At 39.4% G+C, this 19,040-nt stretch overlaps 1 protein-coding gene across 4 annotated transcripts in view; it reads right to left on the reverse strand.

The window, feature by feature from the left end:
- Positions 1 to 7,990: 7,990 nt before the first annotated feature.
- Positions 7,991 to 19,040, reverse strand: part of adnpb (activity-dependent neuroprotector homeobox b) — a 28,708-nt gene continuing 17,658 nt past the window's right edge. For 3 of the 4 annotated variants that reach the window (XM_070896032.1, XM_070896029.1, XM_070896033.1), the window contains 3 exons: positions 15,558 to 15,670; positions 13,763 to 13,855; positions 7,991 to 12,686 (listed from right to left, as the gene is read on the reverse strand). In XM_070896032.1, the coding sequence (XP_070752133.1) occupies positions 8,982 to 12,686; positions 13,763 to 13,855; positions 15,558 to 15,665 (3,906 nt within the window). In that variant the 5' untranslated portion in view covers positions 15,666 to 15,670 and the 3' untranslated portion in view covers positions 7,991 to 8,981. Of the gene's footprint in view, positions 12,687 to 13,762; positions 13,856 to 15,557; positions 15,671 to 16,585; positions 16,763 to 19,040 lie in introns of all 4 variants that reach the window. The other variant, XM_070896031.1, reaches the window with a different exon arrangement.

The raw sequence follows: 19,040 nt of genomic DNA on the forward strand, positions 1-19,040 counted from the left end.
CGCAGTTTCTGAGCAGTCAAGGCTACATTGAGAAATTTCTATCTATGGAAGCAGTATCTCTGATCTCTGCAAAAGTGACAACAGCTTATTCCCTCCTCCTGATATCTTTGGTCAGCCCAGGAGATCAATGCAGTCCCGTCACCAGGATCTTCCTCATGTCATATTATATCTCCCGCATTGTAGATGTGGTTTATGGACTACAATGGTTCTATTTTCAGCACTGCCTGTGAGAGACACTAATGCTCCTAAATCACAATAGCCTGCGCTGCTGAAATCTTGGCCTTTTACTTATGTCACCTACGGGGAAGTTGCACCTCAGCTACTCCTATGTGCCCACCCAGTAGTACTGTCAGTAACCCAACCTCCCTAAGGATATATCTAGGCTGTTGCTTGAATAAACAAGGTGCTATGACTGAGTGGGTGGATCAGGTGCAGGAAGCATCTTGGAGACACCAGGTTGCTCAGATGTTTCTTTCTCCAAGCCTTAAACACCTATGAGGAATGCAAAGGACAACCAACTGATCTTTGCATCGAGATGTTACTGTCCAATAGCAGCAGGATTTTTCAGTCATCAAGGAAATCCCCAATTCTAACATTTTGACTGACATTTCTGATCAGAGTTGCCATTTCACCCAGACATGGCACCCAAAATATCAATGCATCAAAGGCTGTACATTTTCCTAATTTAACCATCCATCATATCAGGCCACATGCTCGGGCAATCATCAAGGGAATAATGGAGGCATGTGAAAAAGGAACGGCAGTAGTTATGGGGGATTTTAACCTACATATCAATTGGTCAAATCAAATCGCAGGGGGTAACCTGGAGGAGGAATTCATAGAATGCATACGGGATTGTTTCTTAGAACAGTATGTAACAGAGCCTACAAGGAAGCAAGCCATTTTGGATCTGGTCCTGTGTAACGAGACAGGAAAAATAAACGATCTCCTCGTAAAAGATCCTCTCGGAATGAGTGATCACAATATGGTTGAATTTGTAATACAGATTGAGGATGAGGAAGTTGTGTCAGAAACGAGCGTACTATGCTTAAACAAAGGGGACTACAGAGGGATGAGGGCAGAGTTGGCTAAAGTAGACTGGAAACAAGGACTAAACGGTGGCACAATTGAGGAACAGTGGAGGACTTTTAAGGAGCTCTTTCATAATGCGCAACAAAAATATATTCCAGTGAAAAAGGGCGGCAAGAGAAGAGATAACCAGCTGTGGATAACCAAGGAAATAAAGGAAAGTATCAAATCAAAGACCAATGCGTATAAGATGGCCAAGGTTAGTGGGAAACTAGAGGATTGGGAAAATTTTAAGCAATAGCAAAGAATGACTAAAAAAGCAATAAAGAAAGGGAAGATAGATTACGAAGGTAAACTTGCGCAAAACATAAAAACAGATAGTAAAAGCTTTTACAGATATATAAAACGGAAAAGAGTGACTAAAGTAAATGTTGGTCCCTTAGAAGATGAAAAGGAGGATTTAATAATGGGAAATGTGGAAATGGCTGAGACCTTAAACAATTATTTTGCTTCCGTCTTCACAATGGAAGACACAAAAATCATGCCAAAAATTGCTGGTCATAGGAATGTGGGGAGGACCTTGAGATGGTCACTATCACTAGGGAGGTAGTGCTGGACAGACTAATGGGACTGAAGGTAGACAAGTCCCCTGGTCCTGATGAAATGCATCCCAGGTTATTAAAAGAGATGGCTGAAGTTATAGCAGATGCATTTGTTATAATCTACCAAAATTCTCTGGACTCTGGGGAGGTACCAGCGGATTGGAGAGCAGCTAATGTAACGCCTCTGTTTAAAAAAGGGGGCAGGCAAAAGGCAGGTAACTATAGGCCGGTTAGTTTAACATCTGTAGTGGGGAAAATGCTTGAAACTATTAAGGAAGAAATAGCGGGACATCTGGATAGGAATAGTGCAATCAAGCAGACGCAGCATGGATTCATGAAAGGGAAATCATGTTTAACTAACTTACTGGAATTCTTTGAGGATATAACGAGCATGGTGGATAGAGGTGTACCGATGGATGTGGTGTATTTAGATTTCCAAAAGGCATTCGATAAGGTGCCACACAAAAGGTTACTGCAGAAGATAGAGGTACGCGGAGTGAGAGGAAATGTATTAGCATGGATAGAGAATTGGCTGGCGAACAGAAAGCAGAGAGTCGGGATAAATGGGTCCTTTTCCGGTTGGAAATCAGTGGTTAGTGGTGTGCCACAGGGATCAGTACTGGGACCACAACTGTTTACAATATACATAGATGACCTAGAAGAGGGAAGAGTGTAGTGCAACAAAATTTGCAGATGACACTAAGATTAGTGGGAAAGCGGGTTGTGTAGAGGACTCAGAGAGGCTGCAAGGAGATTTGGATAGGTTAAGCGAATGGGCTAAGGTTTGGCAGATGGAATACAATGTCGGAAAGTGTGAGGTCATCCACCTTGGGAAAAAAAAAAGTTAAAGGAAATATTATTTGAATGGGGAGAAATTACAACATGCTGTGGTGCAGAGGGACCTGGGGGTCCTTGTGCATGAATCCCAAAAGGTTGGTTTGCAGGTGCAGCAGGTAATCAGGAAGGCAAATGGAATGTTGGCCTTCATTGCGAAAGGGATGGAGTACAAAAGCAGGGAGGTGTTGCTGCAACTGTATAAGGTATTGGTAAGGCCGCACCTGGAGTACTGCGTGCAGTTTTGGTCACCTTACTTAAGGAAGGATATACTAGCTTTGGAAGGGGTACAGAGACGATTAACTAGGCTGATTCGAGAAATGAGGGGGTTACCTTATGATGATAGATTGAGTAGACTGGGTCTTTACTCCTTGGAGTTCAAAAGGATGAGGGGTGATCTTATAGAAACATTTAAAATCATGAAAAGGATAGACAAGATAGAGGCAGAGAGGTTGTTTCCATTGGTGGGGGAGACTAGAACTAGGGTGCACAGCCTCAAAATACGGAGGAGCCAATTTAAGACTGAGTTGAGAAAGAATTTCTTCTCCCAGAGGGTTGTGAATCTGTGGAATTCTCTGCCCAAGGAAGCAGTTGAGGCTGGCTCATTGAATGTTTTCAAGTGAAAGATAGATAGATTTTTAAGCAATAAGGGAATTAAGGGTTACGGGGAGACGGCGGGTAAGTAGAACTGAGTCCACGACCAGATCAGCCATGAATGGCGGAGCAGGCTCGAGGGGCTAGATGGCCTACTCCTGTTCCTAATTCTTATGCTCCTGTGCCAAGACAGTCTGCTCTTGCGCCAAGACAGTCTGCTCTTACAGTAACATTGGAGACCAATGATACCCTCCACTTTACTTCACTACTAACCATTTCCTTAAACTGTACCCCTCATTTCCAAGTTGCAAGGAAGCCATTGTGGCTGTGGTGCACTATCTGGAGCAGCAGCATTAAGTGTACCTTTGAATTGGCTACAATCCTAGTGAAGTTACCATAAAAGACTGGCTGCATGCTAAACATCAAAATAAAACAGGCTCTAAGAACTAAGCTAGCCCACAACCAATGGATCCGAACAAAGTTCTGTGATCCTGTCTCATCGGGAAAAGTGACCAATGTGAAAACTGACGAGGCTCCACAATCCTCCAATCCCTGAAATGGGATGAATCCCTGCATTGAGTATTCAAGCGTCTTCAGCCAGAGCAGCCAAGTAAACAATCCTGTTTGTCCTCTTTGAGGTCCCCGCCATCGCAGGCACATAATGTAACTACTCTGTTAATTCCACATAACATTGGGATCCAGCTTAGTGTACTGGGCAGAAGAACGTTCATGGATCGTGAGAACATTCCAGTGGAGATACAGAAGACAGGTGCATCAGAGCTTGGTGCTCCAGTTCCATTGAAATCAATGGTGAAGAAAAGTGGGACGGCATGTAACAAGGGCTGCCAATTCACCATCACTGAATGGCAGAACAGGCACGAGGGGCTAAATATTGTCTACTCCGGTTCCCATAAAATAGTAAAATTATACAATTTAAGTAGTTAATCAGTTAATTGTAGTACTATAAGTTACAAGCAAACTCACCAAAGTAGTTATTTTAAGTGGTAGTAACAAAGAAAAGCATTGATATCACAGGACTTTAAAAGCAGCAACAAAAGCAGAAAGGCACTTGCAGGTTTGAACTGCATGGGAGCAAGTGACATCACCAGAGGCCCGGCTCCAGAAGTGCCATGACAGGCTGAAACCGGAAGTGGCTGCAGGGTTGCGAATCACTCAAGATTACCGTTTGAGGTGCAGTTAATTTGTGGCCAACCACAACAGCCATTTTGTACACAGCAATGAGATGAATGACTAGTTAATCTATTTTTGGTTGTTGTTGTTTGAGGGAGGCATATTGTTGGTTGAGGAGGAATATTTGCTAGGATACAGATAACTTCCTCCTTTTCACATAGACCATGAACCTGAACAGCAGGCAGAGCTTCACTTTTAATACCATATCTGAAGAATGGAACTTCAGACAATTCTGCACTCCCTCACTACTGTAATATACAGGACTGGAATAAACCATTATGGTCCATTTAGCCAGTACCAGTAAATCTCATATCCATCTATCATTTTTTTCATATTTGTAACCACAATTGAACAGAGTGCTCAAGAGTCTAGACCCATGCTGTTTATAAACTCAACACTTCTTTATATTTGTACTCTATTCATCTGGTTATGCAGCCCAACCTATTTGATCTGATGAAAGGTCAGCAACCTGTTTCTCTCTCCAAAGATAATGTCTGACCTGAGTGTTTGTAGCATTTTCTGTTATTTCCTCTTTACTGCTCCTGCACACGGTGCTGATGGCTTCAACAATCTATACACCAGACCCTCCAATTGTCAACTGTTGTGCTGTCAGATACCATTCATTTTACATTGCATTACCACCTTGCCAATATCATGTCTTTGCACATGTCCACATTAAACAGCATCTGCTACTCTCACTCCAGCCCTGTATTGGTTTAGTCTGTTGCCCGTTTGGCCACACCTGAAGACTTGGGAGTTTTCTTTGTTTCCACTTCCAAGTCATTTATGTAGTTAAAGCATCAATGGCCCCAGCACTGATCCACAAGTCACCCTGCTCGTTTCCTCAATCCATGCTGATCCAGATACAAACATATATAGCTTCCTCTGCTTCAGCCAATATTTAAATCCATTTCAGAAACACTACCTATGCAATGCGAGATGTACCTTGATAAATTCCAATTTTTGATTCGAGTTCTTTATGGATAGAATCAGTGCTTAAGGAGTGCTCATAAGAGCAAGATATGGCTAGTTATTCCATAAGATAACCAACAAACTTGCATGCAGGCAAGTTGCATAGTGTTTAGTGTACCAAGGAGCTATTTCTGATGCACTGCTCCTCAGAAACACTTTCAAAGAATCATACTGCATAAAAGGACCATCATCTGTGTCAGCTCTTTGAAAGACTGATCTTAGTCCCACTTCCTGCTCTGTCCCTAGGGCTCTGCGTATTTCTCCTTTTGAAGTACATATCCAATTCAAAACATTTTACTGCATAAAGTGTCATTCTATTCAGTTAGTCAATCAGGCTGCAAGATGTTCCACTGGAAGTGGTGTGTGTGTTTGTGTAGCCCCAAGCCACTTTAACACAGACTGTGGCCTGGAGTAGTGGGCTTGACGGATAGCTGTGCCAGACTTTTGAGAAGGGGACATTGATCAGCTCTGGTTGTCTGACAAAAGAGCTCAGTGACCAGTGTCTCCAAATACAGAATTATAGTGACGTCATGTGTCAGTGTACAGTCAAGTTCAATCTTACAACACATTGAATAAAAGCTCTGTGTTTTAAAGTTTCTGGCCAGCGCATAGAATAGATAAGTTTTTAAAAATGGTAGCCTGCTCTGAGGTTAAGGATGTCTATATTTTTCAAGTCTGTTCAGTGTCTTAAGCCTATCACCTCTATATTAGTTACATCCTGTACTGGAGTGTCAACCTAGACTGTATGTTGAAGTCCTAGAGTAAGACTTGAAGGTAGAACCTTCTGAATCAGAAGGAAAGTGATAGCAACTGAGCCTAGCTGACACCACTTAGGAGTCATACATATTTGTATCTCCAAAGGTAGCTGTAGGCAGCCAACGGCAAAGCTTCAGCTATCCCAAGCAGCTTTGCTGAATTTGTTGGAAACCAAATATTACAGATGTACTGGTCAAAATGAGCAGTTCATGTACAAAGCCAAGAGTAACATAAAATATTTACGAGAATGATTCCGGGAATGAGGGACTTCAGTTACGTTGATAGACTGGAGAAGCTGGGGTTGTTCTCCTTGGAGCACAGAAGATGGAGAGATTAGATTGGTATTCAAAATCATGAGGGGTCTGGACAGAGTAGAGAAACTGTTCCCATTGGCAGAAGAGTTGAGAACCAGAGGAGACAGATTTAAGGTGATTGGCAAAAGAGGCAAAGGCGACATGAGGAAAAACTTTTTTTACGAAGTGAGTGGCTAAGATTTGGAATGCACTGTCTGAAAGAGTGGTAGAGGCAGACTCAATTTTACCTTTCAAAAGTGAGTTGGATAAGTATCTGAAGGAAAAAAAAATGCAGGGCTAGAGAGAGGGCAGGGGAGTGGGACTAGCTGAGTCGGCATGGGCTCGATGGGCCGAATGACCTTTTTCCATGCTGTAACCATTGTATGATTCTATTCCAGTTTTAATGGTTTACAACCAAGGCATGTCATCATTTGCATTCCACACGTTACTTTATGCCTCAAAGTATAAACCACTTAAAATGAATGTCACCAAGAATGTTTGGGAGAAAACAAACTTTTAGGACTGATCAAGCAGATCTGATGTTACACAGGCAATTTGAGAGATCAAGTATGTACTGTAAGCACTTTTGTTCATTTGTGATTAAATTTTAAAATACTGTCCCCATCAAATGACAGTAAACTGTTAAACACCATAATTAAAATCACTAAACCACACATTACTAGTTGTTTATTACTTAATTTGTTTTTAAAAATAAAAGTAATCCCTCTTTCGTTAATAGTTTTTGAAATTGTTGCGATATTACCAGAATCATAATTTTGGAAATCAGGTCTCAGCAACTTCCATATCCATTCATGTAGTGTAATCTGCATTTTTATGAACATTTGATTCAAAAATATTATTTTTCCTGTAAAATGCTAAAATGCAGCAGTCCAGAAATGCCCAATAGGCCAAAATTAAGGTTGTTTCAACCCTTTCACTATGCAATGCATGAGTGGTGGAACATTAAACGGCGAATTTTGTCAAGATCTTTAATAAAATGTATCCGTCACAAACAAAAACTTGATCAGTTCAAAAAGAATCAAGAATGGTACAGTTTATACAAACCTAAGTATTGGTTTGTACCAGTGAAAGGATTAACTGAAAATAAATCATGATCACAACAGCGTGAAACAAAACTGCAGGTCAGCACTCCCTAGTTCCAGAAGATTTTAAACTTAAAAATTAAAGATTCCCACATCAGTGATTAAGTGAAGTGTTAGCATTTATACATGCTAGAATGCATGGCACACAACTTCACAGAAAATAATAAATCCACTGGAACATTCAATCATACAACTAATCATCTACGAACAGACATTATAACCCATTAACCCCCCTCCCCCCAAAACACACGTGCTTTGAACGTATACAATTATATAACTCGTAACAGACTAGGAATGTCGAAGTAACTAAAGATGCAAAAATTTTTTTCCAAAATAAGCAAATCGAATGTCATTCCTGTCCATTTGTTGTTACATCAAAATGGCTAATTTGTAAATTTATTATAAAGCATATCCAAAAAATGTGCGCCTTACACTTACGGAGATGAGAAAACAGCTTTTATTTTGAAGATTTGTTGAGTTGAAAAAATGGCGTTAAATTTAAACAAACGGATCTTTGTGAAAACGTGTTAAGGGGAGCTGCATTTTTATTTTGAAAACTTCCCACCATCTCAAGTCCATAAACGTAAAATGCATGTAAATATCATACACAATTAAGTACGATAAAGCATTTTATTTTCCAGAAGTGTAAATGAAAAGTACAAAGGAAAATAAAGATCACAAAAATGAAATTTACTACAGACACTATTACATAGATGATACAATGTATACAACCACCACAGTGGTGTTTATCCCTAACATGTAACCTTGAAATAGGCAAAACCCAGCATTTCTAAATATTTGCCATGTTTTACCCAATTCACCACGTGTGCTGATCCAAAACGTAAGTTAGTGAAATCAGCATATTATGAATTTTGTTTCTAGTTCTGTAAGTAATTTAGGTTGAAGGGAGACTTTAAAAATGCATTAACATTTGAAATGCCAGTAACCATCAATATTGGAGCAAAGGATACATTAAACAGCAATTTGCCATATTACAGTAAGGCCAGTTTTTATGTTCAGTAAGCTACTGGCCAAATGCTACCAAAGTTGTATAAGGATATGTGCAATAAAAACTAGTTTATAATAATTTGACAGACACTACAGCACAACCTCCTTCAAGCAGTTATCAAGTGAACTAAATGCTGCATTTATTTAACAGCAGGGATATCACTAAAAAAAGGTGAATCATACAGTAAATCTAGAACAAGTACACAAGACCTATACGATAAGCTTCACTTAGAATGGCTCTAAAAGACTGTAGAAATATACATTCCAGCTACGCAGACCGAGTAAATGAATAAAACAAACTTAAAGGTCTTATTGAAATCTATAGTACAGTACACTGTTAACCAATAAGTACATGTTGGCCTTTCACTACCATAGGTAAATGAGAAAACATTGAGAAAGTAAATTACAATATGCCACTTTTGTACAACTGTAGAGCAACCCGAAGGCAAAATGCAACTAAACCTGCTGCATCTTAACACCTCCTCTGTCTGTAATTCTGTACCTCTGAATAGTCCTTCATATTTTATACACTGGCTCCTTTCATTTTAAGATTCTGCACACATTTCACAGCAAGAGAGACTCCAAAACAAGTCAAACTTCTATGCAGGCTGACTACTTAGCCCAACACCAGATGATGAGCCACAAACGGGTTCTGCCACATTATCTGAGAGGCCATCATTTGACTGATCGAGGAGCTGATCAAGCTCCTCACCTTCACTATCTGCTGTGTTACCTTGCCACTCCAACAGTGGATTAGACAAACTTTCCTCATTCGCTGGCGATACATTCTTCCATTCAGGCTGTTCTTTGGCCCACTTTTCCTCTTCATTTTGGAATGGCTCTCCACTCCACCCAGCTTGTCCTTCCATCCAGTTCTGTTCATCACTTTCCAATGCAGCTTTTGTTTCAGAGGGCCGTGTGGGCTCCTGCTCTTCTTCACTTTGAGATGCATCATCTGTCCATGGTCGTTTGATCCAAAACTCTTGCTTGAGTTCAGATGAAACATCCTCCTGATCAGATGCACGTAGAGATGCTAGTCCATCCTCAGCCGGAGAAACACCATCTTTACATTCTGAGAATTCTTCAGAATCCTCACTTTCTGATTCTTTATCTTTCGATTCTGAAGATGGCTCAGGATATTGCTCCTCTTCCATATTTGATTCATCATCCTTCAGTTCCAACGCGGTTTCTGCAAATGCAGGTTTTTGCAATTCGTTATTTAACTCTTCAGGAGCCATTTCAGAAGTTCCTTCTCTACCCATTTCAGTTGATGGCAAATCTTCACCTGCACAAGTATTTGAAGTATTTTCCTCCACATTATCTGGACTCATATTTGAAGCACTTTCCTCCACATTATCTGGACTCATATTTGAAGCACTTTCCTCCACCATATCTGGACTCATATTTGAAGGGCTTCCCTCCACCATTTCAGAGCTCATATTTGAAGGGCTTTTCTCCACCATCTGAGAACTCAAGTCTAAAGCAGTTCCCTCCACCATGTCAGAACTCATATTTGAAGGACTTTCCTCTACCATCTCGGAGCTCACATTTGAAGGACTTTCCTCCACCATCTCAGCGCTCTTGATTGAAGGGCTTTCCTCTACCATTTGAGCACTCAAATCTAATGGTGTTCCCTCCACCACCTCAGAGCTCACATTTGAAGGACTTTCTTCCATCTGAGTGCTCAAATCTAAAGCACTTCCCTCCATTTTTTCTGAGCTCTGGCTCAAAGCACCTCCCTTCTTGGACTTTGGATTTGAATTTTCTTCCATTTGGGAGCTCAAATCTAAAACACTTGCCTCCATTTTTTCTGATCCCAGAATCAAATTTCTTCTCTCCTTCTCTGGCTTCTGATTCACTTTATCTGAGTTTGGTTTTGAACTGACAGATTCTTTGCCAACTACGTCTTTGCTATTTAACATATTCCAAGTAGGCCCAAAGTCCATATTGTGCGTTACCTTTCGCAACTCCATCATGTTAAATCCAAGCAACACCTTAGGCCTGTACTTCTCACAATCACGAACACATTTCTTCCTCTTATTGCTGAAGTGTGAGGCAATGTCCGATTTCCATAACCATAAGCCAGCTGCCAACTTTTCAATTTCCCTTCTATTTGGGTAGGGTTGCTTGTTAAAGTAGTTTGTGAGGAACATTTTTCTGGCCTCGTAGGACTCATCCTCATAACCCTTAGGATCAATAGCTAAAACTACTGGTTCGTCCAGTTTTTCCTCTCCCAAGGTAAAACTCTGAACAGTCTCTTCACTATCCAATTTCCTTTTTTTCATGAAAGCAAAGTCCCCATATTCATACTCATATTCACGTTTCATGGGCATTACACTTGGCGAGTGTGTTACCTTGGCATGAGCAAGACTCCGATCTTGACCATTTTGTGCTTTTCCAACACCTCTACAGTGTACCAGATGCAATGTTATAGTAGAGGCGGTCATGTTACTTGTGTAGACTCCCAAACAGTGAATGCATTTATAGGTGAGTTTTTTCTCCACTGGATGAATGGTTTGTATCACCTGATGCCGTTCCCTCAGATGGTGAGCCAAAGCATCCGATATTGGGCCCTTCAAAATAGAGAAACACAACGGGCAAAGGGTTTTTCCAACATCATTTTTATAGGGTATTTGGGTTTGAGGTATAGAATTCAAATCTGGCTTTATTTTAGATTTGACCTGTGGCTTTGGCTGCTGCAACTGCCCTTCTGGCTTTCTGAATGTTAAGTTCTGACTCTGGGGTCGATAGTTTGCATTCTCCACTGAGGGACTCTCAGAAATACTGTATGTAGTTACAAGGAGTTGTATATTACTACGACTACCCTTCTGTGTAGACAAATCAAAAGTTAATGTTGACTCAGTCTTGGGTCCCACTTCTTCATCAATGTGAAGGATTCGTACATGTTCAGCCATCTTTTCAACATCATTGAAAGTGGAACGGCAGTAGGGACATGACAGTCCATGTATAAGCATATGGTTAAGCAGTGTTTCACTGGGTAAATAACGGTTGCAATAGAGACACTTGCTCGTGAAACTGTTGATCTTCTGAATATAATTAGCTACAGCCTGGATCTTTTCAGCTTTATGCTCCTTTTCAAAGTGTATGCTATACACACTTTCTGGGAAAAGCTCATTACACATTGTGCAGATCTTCCATTTTTGAGCAGCGGAACCAGCCAATGCAGAGCTCTGTGTAGCAGAATTAGTGAGGCCTGCTGGAGAAGTTAATGACTTGACCGCTGAACTGGACAATCCTTGCATCCTTTGTGCTTGGGAAATACTGAACTGCGACTGTTTCATTGACAATTGACTAGCCGCACTATTACCGGTCAAGCTTCCCGACTGAACATTATATTGCATCTGAGATGGCCGCCTCTGTTCTCCAGCACCAACTCCATATTGCCTTCCGTTGCCACTGGAGATTAGCTGTTTTACTGTTTGTGATCGCTGCTGAAGGGAAACTGGTAAACCACCTGGCAGCGGGAGTCTAATTTGTTGTCCCAAATAGTTATGTGCCATTGATGAAATGGCATATTTTGGTGGCAGACGGCCAGTACTTGACATAAGATTGACTGCAGAATTCTGTGCACTTTTGGACATGGATACACGATTCATATTCTGCTGCATTGAAGTTTTAATACTCTGATAATTTGCGGCAGCTAGAGAAGGCTTATCGTGTGGCTTTGGTGCTATCAGCATCAAGGGCTTTGATCTTGGTACAACCACATTAGTATGCCCTATCATTGCTGTTACTTGGTATCCTATTCTTTCATGGTCTTCAATAACATGCTGCACCAAGGCCTCATAAGTCTTCGGTATGAAGAGACAACGTTTGCAATGTACAGTCCCATCGTCTCGTCCATTAGGGGCAGAAAATGTGCCATTTACTGACTTGTCTCCTGTTCTCGCCACATAAGGCGCTGCCACATGTTGAAAATGTTCCCTGTAAATATGTTTCCTGACAACATCATACAGAGGATCTCGGTAGGTACACTTCTTACAGTAATAGACTGCTTGCTCCACACTGTCAGCATGTTTCAGTTTAAGATTGCCATCCTGTTTTGACTTTTCATTGTGTGCATTCTTGCTTCCACTGGGTACTTTCCACAGAGGAACATGAAAAATCTTGATATGGGTCTCCAGGGTCTTTCTGTCAGCATTGTATGGACAATAAGGGCAATTTATCAGGATTTTGTTTTCAAAATCTTCGCTATGAACATTTCTGAAGTGGCTCTTGTAGGCAGAAAAAAATTTGGATGCAAAAGGACAAGCACTGCAGCAAAATGGTTTTGTACGATAGTCCTGCAAATGTAAAACAGCAGCAGTTATTATTGTGCAGCCTACATATGTGCAATTTAAATTAGTCCAATTTTGTTGTCATTGTGATTAAAACAAAAAGGTACCCATAGATTGTCTGCCAGCCAAAAATGCTATGGATCGAATATTTCTGAATGTTAAATATACTAAAAATTGCTGTAAAGTAGATTACACAACACCCTATTTATCAGTGATAGTCTCAGTCACTAGAAAGATAGGACGGTACTATTTTCACGTTGACAAATTGTGCTTAGTGTAAAAGGCTGGAAACACCTGAAAAATTCTTGCTGCTATATTTTACCGTGTTTTATTTATACTTTAAAGAATCCACGGCCAGATCAGCCATGATCTTGTTAAATGGTGGAGCAGGCTCGAGGGGCTAGATGGCCTACTCCTGTTCCTAATTCTTATGTTCTTATAATTGGCATTAGGATGGTAAGTATGTTACATTCTGCAATGATACTAGAGTTTAAATTACTTCCTGTACAGACGTACAAAGATTATTTTAAATGGAAAATGTTTAAGGCCAATTTAAAAAAAATCTGCTTTTTGGTAAATCAAAGTTTTGTACCTATCCTAAATCTGACTTCATTACATTAAAAGTTGACAGTATACCTCCGAACAGGCTAAAGTCAACACCAGTTAACAATACATGTTGCTTCAATATCAGATTCCATTTGTTTTACATATTTTGGAAAAATATATTCATATCACTAAATATAATTTTAACAACTTGCTATGAAAAGCAGATTCCCTGCCTTCATTTGACATAAAATCTGTAATCCACCATAGAAACAATCTCAATGTTTTGATCTGCCACCACTGCTGCAGATTTACTAAACTACTGACTCAAGTTTCAACTAATCAAATCACTAATTATAATAGTTAAAAAGAATCAGTTGCAGACATGCACAATAAGAGTGTATATGTTTACCACTTAGTAAAAGCATATTTTAACCAATAAATCCCACCCTGCTAATTAGAAACAACTTTGAATGAAGCTTTAATGAAATTGAAGATAATGCAAGAATTAACACTTCCAGTATAGAAATTAAGCCAACCTGTAGCTTTGTAGAAGAAGGGTCCCAAAGCGAGACATCATCCCACGTAGTGTTCTTTAGGTAGAAGTCATTTGGTTCGAACTGTTTGAAATCCTGGAAGAACAGTTTTAGTTGTATAGAGAGATTTTTAATACATTATTTTATTCTTTATTAGTCATTAAGTAAAAGCCTTCTACTGAAACGTTGCATCAGAGCAACAAATTTTAATTTTCTCTTCTCTCCCAAAAGGATTGCAAAAAGTATAAATTATAATCACTTAAAACAGACCAAGCAGCGACACGTCATAATAAACTTCAGTATTGCTTTACAGAGTAACAACTTCTCCAATAGTCAGTAAATTAATTCAAGTGTGTGTACAAATTAGCAGTGAATGAGTTCAAAACTAATTTCTTATTCTGGGTTCAGAGGACAAAAATGAAAGTTTAGATCCTTGATTGTGTGCCCGTCTTTCAAAAAATTGCCACAAAGTTACTGAAAACATCCCATGCTTGCAACAAATGAGAGCATAAAATGAATTTATTTCAAAAAATTAGCACAAATTCTCAGAGCGTAATTTGGCTCCCAGTCAAATTGAGTCAGATAAGAAGCATACATTATGCAAAGTTTCTCCTCACTCAAATCCTGATAGCTAAATGCAGTCTGTACCAACTGTTGAGGTACGAATATTTTCCACCAGATACCAAATTCAGCCGTGTGGTTATGTGCTCACACCACTTTCCCTAATTGTTATCTTTGGCTGAGGCTCAATTAGCAGTAACACAACAATTTGAGATTTAAAAAAAAAGACCAGTGACAAGCACACAAACGACACACCCCTAAACAGACTCGTAATGTGAAAAATTACCAATAAAATCGGTATTTGAACATGTTTTTTGAACCACAAGTTTTTAAACATTTGTATAGGTGATTACATTTATTGGGAGAACTACTTTAGCTTATTCTAACTAAAACAAAGTTATGAATTCAACACATCTTTGTGAGGGTATGGTTTCTTAAAAATCTTAAATTTCAATACAAAAATTAAATCAATTTTCAAAATGTAACTACGCCTGTTTTTAAATAAGCTGTTTAAATAACAGATGTAAAAAGCAGGTAAGTCATTGCACACTACAATGGGTTCAGGTTGCAGGTGGGAGTACACAGTAGTTTGCTGACAAGACAGCAAGAGTTCTGATCTACTTAGAATTATACAGACAACAGTCATTAAGAAACAACTCTAAAAAAAAATCTCGAAGTTCTAACCGGCACCCTAAGATGCAATTTCCTCTGTAATCATATTGTACGCAAGGAGTATCAAGCACAAGCAGAGTAAAGCTCTCTATAATAATCTGATAAATCTAACTCGGAGGAGCACCAGTTATTGCAACAATGTAACATTTTCCCCACATTACAGGCACACAATGAAGGATCTAAACTTTCATTTTTGTCCTCTGAACCCAGAGTAAGAAACTAGCTTTGAACTCATTCACTGCTGATTTGTACACACACTTGAATTAATTTACTGACTATTGAAGAAGTTGTTACTCCGTAAAGTAATACTGCACTATATGAAGTTTATTGTGACATGTTGCTGCTTGGTCTGTTTTAAGTGATTGTAATTTATACTTTTTGCACAAGACTACAAATTAGAAATGGTCAATTTTAGACTATTGTGTTATTGACTTGGCCTCCAAAAACGACTAAAACTCATTGCCCTTTAAACTCAAAGCTGCAAAAGGGAGTTTTATATCAGTATGTGACGGGATGGAATTTGAATCCAGTTTCGCCTCCTCCAAAAACATGAATTTCTACTTACCTCTATATGATCTTTACAATAATCCAAGCCAATATCTGTAAGAATCTTTTTCACTGTTTTACGAGCCTTTCTTAGATTTGCAAGGTTGTTGACAGGAAGTTGGTACATAGTTTCTGTTTGGGACAAAAAGGGCATAGGTAAGCCTCCATGGAAGTATTTTCAATATACGGTTACTATGATATGACTTAAGTGAGCATGCGTAATTATTATGAAAAGCTAGTGAAAATACTGTATGGATAAAGGTAATATTCAGGTAACTTGCAATTTTTTTTTTGCATTGTTTCTGCTTTCTTCAATTTCCTGACCACCATCACACTCCAATATCAGTCGTTTTCAATTTTTAAAAATTCACTGATTCAAGTACAATACTGAACTGCACACTGGTGTCAGGTCAGTTCAGTTCACTTGCAAACTGATCAATCAAATTCAGGTGAAAGTGGGCAGGTTGTGAGTAAAAAGCTGCACAACACAGATGCGCGCTGGCATTGTGGATTTCATGTCATGGAATGTATTTTTCACTTTTTGGTACATCTGAAGGATAGTGACCACCAATACTTCGTGACACAAAATGATGAGACAGAGTTCCATGCCTGCACTTCAACTACATGGCTAATTTTACCATCTCCGCTGCATTGCTGTGATGAAGTGCTAAGCAGAGGCCAACATCTTTCTCATGAGGAAAAGCCAGGAAATGAATCACTGCTCTGCTCTCCTACAACTCAAGCAGGTGGCTCACAGCAGCACTAGCAGAGGATTGAGAGTAGGATCCCACTGTCCCAACACACTTGTTGTGGCACACAGTAATGGATGTGGAATAGATTCTCAGCAACAAAATATTGTTTTCAAATAACTCAATTCAAAAAGAATGCGACAAATATCGGAGAGGTATCAAGGTTGAAGACCATAGGAACAGCTACAATCTGAAATAATGATAAACTCCACAGGAAACAATGGTTCCTAATGCTGCTGTCGATTTCAGTGGTGGAGCTATATGGATGGATGAATATTCTGGAGTTTTGTTTGATTACCTTTCGGAATGAGGGAATATTTATGCAGAGCTTTCCCACAGGAGATTAAATGTGTGGGGTAGAATCCATGATAGGGTAGATTGTGTATGGTCTGTGGAGGAAGCGAGCTTGATGGACCAAATAGCCTTTTCTTGTTCCATGCTTTATGTTCTCATGTACCCTTTCTCATCAATAATGCTATCTTTGCAAAACAGAGAACACACTTCAAGTGATGTGACCAGGTAGAATCACAATGTAGCATTTAATGAACCTCAATGTTCAGCTTCTTGAATAGAGTTATAGGTAAGCAAAATATTGCAGGCATCATGGAAATTAAAGACTAGTCAGATTTAAATCTTGCTGTCAGTTTTAACAAAATTGGCTTACTGGCTTGTAAAGTAAAATACAATTCTAGCGATGTACCTGTGTTTTAAAATAACCAAACCAAGGATAAACTAGGCGAAGTCACAAATTATAGCAAATAAAACTTAATACAATCAAACAGGTCAGACACTAAATAGGTGCTTTCAAAATATTCAGAATCTAATAGAAGTAATTCAGAGCACCTGGTTTAGTTTTCTTTAGCACACAACTGTTCAACTTGCAACCCTAGGGCCAGGAAACTCAGTTCTATTTGTGTTTAAATTATTTCCTAGTTTGCCCCATTTGAATTTTGTGGACTTTGAGGTTTAGAAATGGCAGTTCTTAGCATTGTTGCCTTGTGGATGAATAAATCCTAAAATGACTGGTTAGTATGAGCACCATGAAATATATGCAAATTAAAGGGAACATGACATTAAATTCTATATGACCTCTGTGGTACATGCCTGTGGAGCCCACAAAAACTTGGATGTGTGTTAACACGCAGATTGACACTAACACACGGATTAGGGAGGAAGGGACCATCTGACCAACTAAGGACAGCACTAAAAAAGCAATTTACTGAATAGGAAAAACATTTACAAATTAGAGGGGATTGTAAATTAACAGATTCTACAGTTCTGTACTTCTAAATCAAGTAACTTACAATGCCTGCATTAAACAGTTGTGATGTTAATACTGAAATGTGTGTGATGTTAATACTGAAATTTATTCATTTTAGCAAAATGTCTGTTGGAAAGACCTGAATAGGTTTGATTCTGGTTTGTGGTAAGTTAGCTGAGACAACAATGTCCCTGCTGCAAAGTATATGTGTATGGATGTTTAGCCAGAATAGGATTAGCCTAGTATGTGGTGGTCTCTAACAGCTTGACAAAATTAATTGTCTAGATTCATACATGAAGAATAGTCACTTCAGTGAGGCAGTACAGCACTGCCAGTACCCTCAAAACCAAAACTAATCAAATGTTAGCACTTTCAAGAGAGATGAGGAGAGAGAAAAGTTGGGAAATATTAAAAACTATGGGGGCAGGGTGAACAATGGAATACAAAATGTCTATTTAAAGAAATATTACAAAGCATTCCAGGAGTGGACCAAATTGGCATAGTAAGAGACAATGAGTTTATGCCCAAGATCTTACATACAGTTATTAATACCCCCGAGTTAGACAGCAGTAAATGTAGAAGCCTCAAAGCAAATGATATGATCAACGTTCCCCTCCCTCTGGGAGGGGGGGCGGGGGGGAAGTGTATGGCACATATTCTCGGAACACAAAATAAAGTAGGCCTATGAGCAAATTATTGAAATTTACAAAATTTAAAGAGTCAAATGTTCCTTTAGTTAAAATCACTGGTGTACATAGCTCATACATTAGACTTAAAAAAAAATCTGCAATGGGTAAAGTCACTGCATGATGTGTGCTTACATACAGACCAGAATGGTCCCAGGTTTGTTCATTGGTCTGTGATGAGCTATCTGTTCTCAGCTGGGGCAGTGTGGGTACTATAATTAGCATCAATGTCCCAGGCAAGAAAGATGGGGAAAAAAGCCAGCCAGGGTTTCCAATCAGCTTCCCCTGCTGGAAAGCACACAGGTGGACAATGCGAGGACAGGTTCAGGCTCCAATGTGATGCTCGCCACACTCAAATAGTCTGCCGACATTCTCATGAAGAACAACTATTAGGCAAGGTGCTGAAGGCTGCTAGTGCTTCTGGAACTATACCCACCATGTTCAGAGCACAAACTGCTAAATATTTAAGAACACTTCCATGACAGTTAGAGAGAGCAGGAGTTTACTTGTACACTAATTTTTAAATCTTGTGAAACGAGTAAGGCAGACTTTTGAGTCTTACATATTCAGAACAAGTTTTCTGGAAATTAACCGAGGCTCAAATTTAAGGGGAACCTGAATGGCAATTGCTTTCAGCTGAGAAGGAAACGTCTATGATTACTGATTAATGGGAAAAGTCCACATAATCAAAGTTCCAAATTGCAGCTGAGAGACACGTGTGTCTGCCAGAAGCTTCTTCGATATTTAGTGCACTCATTAGAAATCAGTATGCATGCCCTGGAGGAAAATGTAATATTTAGAACATC

This window comes from Pristiophorus japonicus, chromosome 12, assembly GCF_044704955.1.
Source record: "Pristiophorus japonicus isolate sPriJap1 chromosome 12, sPriJap1.hap1, whole genome shotgun sequence".
Lineage (NCBI taxonomy): Eukaryota > Metazoa > Chordata > Chondrichthyes > Pristiophoridae > Pristiophorus > Pristiophorus japonicus.